The sequence below is a fragment of the Triticum urartu genome, chromosome 2A (genome assembly GCF_056163025.1).
Source record: "Triticum urartu cultivar PI428250 chromosome 2A, HENAU_Tu73, whole genome shotgun sequence".
Lineage (NCBI taxonomy): Eukaryota > Viridiplantae > Streptophyta > Magnoliopsida > Poales > Poaceae > Triticum > Triticum urartu.
The window spans coordinates 18,820,789-18,827,897 of NC_141874.1; the positions used below are offsets into that span (position 1 = coordinate 18,820,789).

General features: G+C 47.9%; 1 protein-coding gene across 1 annotated transcript; it reads right to left on the reverse strand.

Moving 5' to 3' along the window:
- Positions 1–790: 790 nt before the first annotated feature.
- On the reverse strand, positions 791–5,582 carry LOC125535146 (putative disease resistance protein RGA3). Its single transcript, XM_048698196.2, has 3 exons — positions 2,020–5,582; positions 1,290–1,943; positions 791–1,207 (listed from the first exon to the last, which is right to left on the reverse strand). Exon 1 carries the CDS (start codon positions 5,395–5,397, stop codon positions 2,035–2,037), a length of 3,363 nt encoding a protein of 1,120 aa, XP_048554153.1. The 5' UTR covers positions 5,398–5,582; the 3' UTR covers positions 791–1,207; positions 1,290–1,943; positions 2,020–2,034.
- Between the last annotated feature and the right edge of the window lie 1,527 nt (positions 5,583–7,109).

Sequence of the window (7,109 nt, forward strand, 5' to 3'; positions counted from 1 at the left end):
ATGGCAGGTGCACAAGCTCAAGGCCGTGCGCTGGCCGAGCTGGAGGTAGTGCGGCTGCATCGGGACCACTCTTTCTCTCTTTTTTCTCTCTCTCTCCTCACTTTTTCGTCGAAGCGCCCGGCTCTTCTGCAGTCTACACTGACACACTTGAGGCATTAGCTTTTGATCCACGGTGGCATCACCTCTGGGGCTAACCGTTGGCCATGCCCTTAGTATCTTCCATGTTTCACTCACCAACAGCATTCAAGTTTTCTGTGGTGGTTTTTGGCTAATAACAAGCTGCTCGCTCGTGTCAGAATATAGTAAAAAGCTTCAAGTATATTTTGTGCTGGTCCTGAAACTATACACCACCATGAGTTAGAATGTTAGATGACACTTTGTTATTTCTCATCTAGATGAGTATTAGCAAATCTGTTATTTTGCTCCAAACGTTGCCATCTTTTCGTGGGTTTCTTAATCATCACGTGCTGCTGAATTAACACATATGTCAAAACGCAAATGAGTTGGATGACACTTTGTTATTTCTAATCCAGATGAGAATTAGCAAATCCTTATTTTCCTCCAAACCTTGCTATATCTTCGTGGTTTTCTTAATCATCACGTGGTGCTGAATTAACACCTATGTTAAAACACAAATCAGACAAGGACATGATTGACTTGAATGGACATTTGATATGAGCTGCAAAAGAGCCACCGGTTTGACAAGGTCCAAGATTTCATCAGTGCAAACATCTCTTAAAACTGCAACCCCTATATCCACCCCTCCCTCCATTTATCTTCTCTCGACACATATTCAAACCCATTTTAACTCCAATTTCATCACATCACAAAAATTCAAACTTCTATTTTACAATGCCATAACTTTGAAATTTTCAACACACATACAAATGCACAACATAATCCAAAACAGTTCATCCTGACAGGAGGGTGTCTTCACATTGTGATGATTTTCCTACTTAATGTCCTTCCAATAGTTGGCCCTGGTATGATCATTCCCCATGGCCTCATCAAGCGTCATATTCTCCTAGTCCTATGCCATCACCAATGTCCCATCCTTACCCACCGTGTAATGGGCCGACCTTTGCGCCTTCTTGTCAAACAGAGTGCCAAACAACTCCACGACATCTTGTACTTGAGAATTTGGCATCAAGTAGTTGATGTCGTCTATGCACACAGAGACGCTCATCATGCTCATGAAAAATTGGCACTAGCAATGTACGAAACAATCAATTAGTGACAATTCAACACCATTTAGAGTTAAAACAGAAAAATAAGATAAACTCACTCACCTTGCGGGCATTTGGTCGAATGCCTCAGAGCGTTGCCCATGCCGAGCTTGCTGACATCAATAGCAGGTGGAGGAGGGGCTACAAGGGATGGGAGGGATGCATGGGGGTTAGATGGGCCTCTCGCCGGCGTCAGTGCCATGTGCGTGCCACAGATACGGGATGCTGGTATCATGTGTCGTAAGGCCGGTGGGCTGCATGTTGGTGGCACCCAGGTGGGGCTTAAGAGCTGCGGTGGCCCCGCGCGCCCGCCGGCGGCGGGCAGCACCACACTTGATGCTGACACGGCCAACTCGAGAGCCGCCATGGGCAGTGCGGGTGGCAACAACTCAGCACTACGAGGAGTTGAATGGGCCGCAGGGGACGAGTGGCATCCATGGAGTCACCGGGGCGACAGCGGGGTCGATTGGGCAGCAGGCGAGAACTTGGGGGAATTAGGTCTCCCGTGGATCAGTGGGTATTTTTTACCCTATATTTTGGGTCAAGGTGGGGTGTTTTTAGGTTTGAACCTAAAAATTATAGGGATATGGTTTGGGATAGGGAATCTCATGGAGTGGGATTTTGACAGATTTTGGCAGTTTCAAGGGATAGAGATTCTACTAGAGATGCTCCAAGGTTGTGTTCAGGTGGCCTCAGTGTTTGCATTGCCATCTCTCCCTGCAATTAACAAGTAACTGTTATGCCACTGACAAAATACAAGCAGAAAAAAAGAGTGTTGAGATTTAAGCAGAACCTGCAAAATATTCTGTCACTGAATCGGCACACTAGGTACCAAAGCAGCTGTCCTATTTCTTGACTGTTTGGACAACTCCGGGTGGCACCCAATAATATGAAGTGTTTCCAATGAGGATGGCAGACCGCATACTGGTAAAGATTGGAGCTCTGAGCAGTATGATATTCTCAACACTTTGAGAGATGAAAGGCTACTAAAGTTCAACGGAAATGATGTTGCAGTAATTTTAGGACATCTCTCGATCACCAGAACTTTTAGTGAATCAAAAAACTGCAATGAGGATAGAGAGTGCAAAAGCTGGCAGTTGCGTATGGACAACTCAGTGAGCATGGTGCAGAACTTAAGTGTTTCCGATGCTGGAAGAGATGTCATGTTAGGCAGGTCTATCATCTCCAATGAGGAGAGACAAGGGAGAGCCTGGAGAAACCTACTAAAATTTTGGTCAGTAAAATTACAGCGACTAAGCTGCAACCTTTGTAGAGAAACAAGCGACCCTATTTCCTCAGTAGCAACGACCTGCTCAGCACCACTTATGTTTACGGCTACAATGGCTTCTCTGTGCTGTTCATGAAGTAAGCCGTTGAAGTGGACATTAGTTGTACAAACATCCAGTTGGAGCTTCTCTGAACTCGAAGAAAAAGGGGCAAGCCTCATATATGGTAAGAACTGTGTACGCTCAATGGTAACTTCACAAGTAGTTGGGGGGAGGGGAGGAATTTTGACCAATTTTGGACAATCCATTATGATTAATCTTTCAAGGCATGGAAATGACTTTCCGTGTGCTATTCCGGACCAGTCATGCAACCTTGGGAAATCATCAAATTCAAGGAAGTTTAGGGATGGAAATGCCACATCACCAGTGCCATAAAACTCATGTCCAATACAGTCAACCGCACACAGCTCCTTCATGTGTAAATGTCTGAGTGATCCCAAATGCCCCAGTGGAGGAAGCATGGTCAAACTCCTGCAATTGGTAAGGTGCAAGGAACGCAGCTGCTGCAATAATGGTAGCCAGCTGGGAGCTCTGGCGCCACAATACCTTCTAAGGTTAAGTACCTTAATGTCTTGGTGCGGCTTTAGGCCTTCAAGTACCTTTGCGTCCGCAGGAGGAGGGTTATTCCTACTAGCGGAGCTCCATTCTAAGTTCAAAGAATTAAGATGTGTTTTTTTATTCAACTCAGCTTTGCAGGCTTCTTCATAGCTTGAAACATTTTCTAGACCTTTTATTTTTAGTAGCCCATGGAGACCATTGATGTTCCTCAACTCTTCTAGTCTATGCCCTTCCCTCTTCTCACTGTGGAACTCAAGTGATCCCTGAAGGTTAGCTAGCCGACCAATGCCCGCCAATCCTGCAGTACACTTTGTTTCAACAAGAAGGTGCCGCAAATTGACCAACATAGTAACGTTTTCAGGAAGCTTATCAAAAGAACATTTCCCAGTGAAGCACAATACTTGCAGATGCAGGAGCTTGCCAATCGACTCAGGAAGCCTCTGGATGGAGCCATGCATAGATAGGTATCGGAGGTGCAATAAGTCATCAATGCATTGGGGCAACTCTTTGGACTTAAAGCAACTGAGATCAAGAACACGCAACTGTTTTGACTTCTCCAGGATACTTTTTAAATTCACAGCAAAATCCTCTTGGGAGCAACTGGAGTTGGATGGAAGTGACGGTCGGATTAACAAGGTGCGCAACTCTTTTAGACTGCGGAAGCTTGTGAGGGAAGGTAGACTGTTCATGGTGACAGACAGATGGCGCACTGTTAACGGGATGTCACAGTTCATGCCATCGTCAATACGGAAACAGTCCTCCGCTGCAACAGACCTTGCAAGATCATGGAGTAAGCCATGCACCAAGTAGTACGTCTTGGATCCAAGCTTGATTTCCTGGAAGAATGAGCGTGAAAGGAGCTGATCAAAATATTCTCTAGCAATGTCTTCCATCCTTTTTTCAGCCCTGTCTTGTGGTTGAACAAAACCCTCGGCAATCCAAAGGCGGAACAAGTGTGCTGGATCAAACTTATAGTCCTCTGGAAACAAACTGCAATATGCAAAGCATCGCTTGAGGTGTACCGGTAGGTATTTATAGCTCAAGCATAGGGCGGAGAAAACAGCATTATCTTGTAATCCATTTTCCATGATGTTCATCCAGTGAATGTTGCTCCTTGTATCTCCCAGCAAACCTCCCACCAGCTTGGCAGCCAGAGGTGATCCATTGATTTTTTCAGCAATCCGCTTCCCGATCGGGTGAAGTTCTTGATAGACATTACCGGGATCACTTGGCAAAGCATGTTCCTTCAGCAGGGCCCAGCAATCCTCGTTCTTGAGCGGATTCACAGTGTACAGCTGTGATGCTCTGAAGATGCGAGGCATGGTGTCCATGCGGGAAGTCGCCATAATTCTGCTCCCGGTATCTGCTGACTGTAGAGGAGCGAGCATGTCCATCCAGGTTTCATCTGTGATGTTCCACACATCATCAAGAACAATCAGATACCTCTTGGATGTAAGAGCTCGACGGAGCTCCGACTGAAGCATTTGAAAATCCAGCATCTTGTCAGCGGAGCCATCCCAAGCCGGTAGGACCGACCTTAGGATCTCGGCTGCGAGCTCCATCTTGTTGGAGCTACTGGAAACTGACACCCAACATTTGACATCAAAATGCTCCCGAACTGTTGCATCATTGAACACCATCTGAGCAAGAGTTGTCTTCCCAATTCCTGCTTCACCAACAACAGAGATAACAGCAGACTTGGCACATGGCTGGATGAGCAATTGGACGATATCATCCTTCTCCTTGTCACGCCCAACGAATCCTCTTCTAGTGTGAAGAATTTCCCTGCTTGAATCAGGCATGCGCGGCCGCCCCCGCGATGAGCCGTCTTCCCCCTTGTCCAGCAGATCGCCAATCTTGCGAGTTTCTTGATTCACAACCTTGATGTCCTTGATGATCTTCTTGGGTGGTTTGGGCGCAACTATTCCAAAAGGGAGGCAGTGCCAACCACACCACCTGAGAGCGGGAAGTGGTTTGAATTGAACACGAGGTGGGTTGGAGGAATGAAACCTGCGGCAGTCGACCGTGTCTTGAAGGTCTTGGTTCAAGTAGAAGGCATCCCTGGCCTGCAGAGCCAGCGCCTTATATTCGGCAGCAGCAGAGATGTCCCAGATCTCGAGCAAATAGGTCTCGAGAAGCTCCAGGATGGGGGCGGCGGCCTTTCCCCCGGACCTACTGGCCCCAGGCGCGCATTTCCGGCCGCTCCCGCCGGAGGAGTGGATGTCGGCGGCCAGCCCCTTCATGGCCTGAGAGGCCGAGCGCAGCAGCTGCGGCGCCTTGGCCAGTCTCGCGGGATCCAGGCCGCCGGAGCACGCCGACACCTCCATGGACTTGGTCCTCGCTGCTCACTTGGTTTCAGCGTGTGTACGCGTGCGCTCTGGACGGAGCTTTCGTGGAGGATCTGGCTGGAGTGGAGGAAGAGACATGCTGCTTGCCACCCGCGACCTTATCAACACGCATCCAAGTAAATTACAACTATGGTCCCTCTACTTGCCGGGAATAACAGAAACATCCTTTCAGTACGGGGTATTTATACGTGAAAACAGGTAATACATACGGATTTAGGTACGATTGTGGCACTGTATTACTTTGAAGTTTTGCATGTCGGCCCTCCTTTAAGTTTTCGTCCTCAACCTCATCCTTTTCCCTTGATGGCCAATCTCATGGAACAGGTCATTTCCGACGGAGTTGCTTATTGCGTGCCTCCTGGTCCTGGGCAGCGACGACGACCCGCGACGGGCTTTGGCCTTTCCTTGACGCCACGTTAGCGCGTGCGATCGCAAGACAGCAACACGGGAGCGACTGAAGAAGGCAAGATCCTACGTACACGCAACGAAGACTGCTGCTATAGGACAACTTCATGTGAACCAACATCAGCTCAATCCAGTCTAGCTCTGGTTCCTGCAACTGATACGCCTGAACATGTGCAACTCGTATGTTCATATCAAGCGACCTGATGCTCGTTCGTGCAACTGGGTAGACATTCCCGACGATCGGGGCGCGGCCGTGAGACAAGGACGACGAGCCCGTTGGCGTCCTGCGCCGACAGCCGGCCTCGCCAACTGGACTGGAACGGCGACTCCAAGCCCGTGGGCCCAATCCTCGTCCTCGCCGTCGTGCTCATGGTGGGCTGGGGGCGACGGCCGCTCTGTATCCCGCAGCTCCACCTGCTGCCCGTCGCCTTCGAGCATGGTCGTGACGAGGCCTCTGGACTTCGCCGGCGGCTACCGCTGCTTTGTCGGCGCAAGGCGAGACCTCTGGACTTCTCCCTCCATAGACACAACCATGGTCGTGTGAGGAGCAGGGGAAGAAGACCCGTAGCCACCAGCTGTTCCATGAAGTGGTCATCAAGGAAAAATATGAGCTTTAAATGAAAACGAAATTTGTCAGACTAAACCAGTGCCACATAAGCAAGATGTGTATTTGTAACCGCATCTTGGACCGCATGTATCATGTATTTTTATGTACAAGGACTATATTGGAATACTTTCTGAGTTTGAGGAAGGTTGTGTCATCCACCAGCAAGTTGAAGGACCATCGTTGCAATTCCAAGTCAACGAAAATGAACTTTCGCATAGTTCATGCCGTATGAATGCCGTCCCGGATTTTTCTTCCTTTTCATATAAAACACGCGTTAGGTGACAAAGGACGTTACCCCCAACCACTCATCTATTAACTTTCGTTTTAATTTTCTAATCCACCCACCCACTGCAAGTTGCTTGAAAACAATTAATGACATCTCCGACCCCTCTCCGGCGTCTGTTCGCGCACAAGGGACTAGTCTGCTGACATTGACGTGAGAGCTGGTCATCTAACGTTGTATGCATACATTTCAACCATTGTTTAACCTAATCAGATAAAATTCATGCAAACATGACTAAGTGCATATAAACCGAATGAAATTCATTACATTTTGGACATTGTGTAACTAAAAACTACATCGGACTAGAAAAAAGTCCATTTTATTGTCGTGAACAAATTTGGTGGTTTACATAACTCTTTTGTTTTTTTATCCCTTCACTCCTAAACAATCTCATAC

Bases quoted from the DNA above. Each gene is read 5' to 3' on its own strand.
- LOC125535146 (XM_048698196.2), bottom strand. From the start codon at position 5,397: ATGGAGGTGTCGGCGTGCTCCGGCGGCCTGGATCCCGCGAGACTGGCC.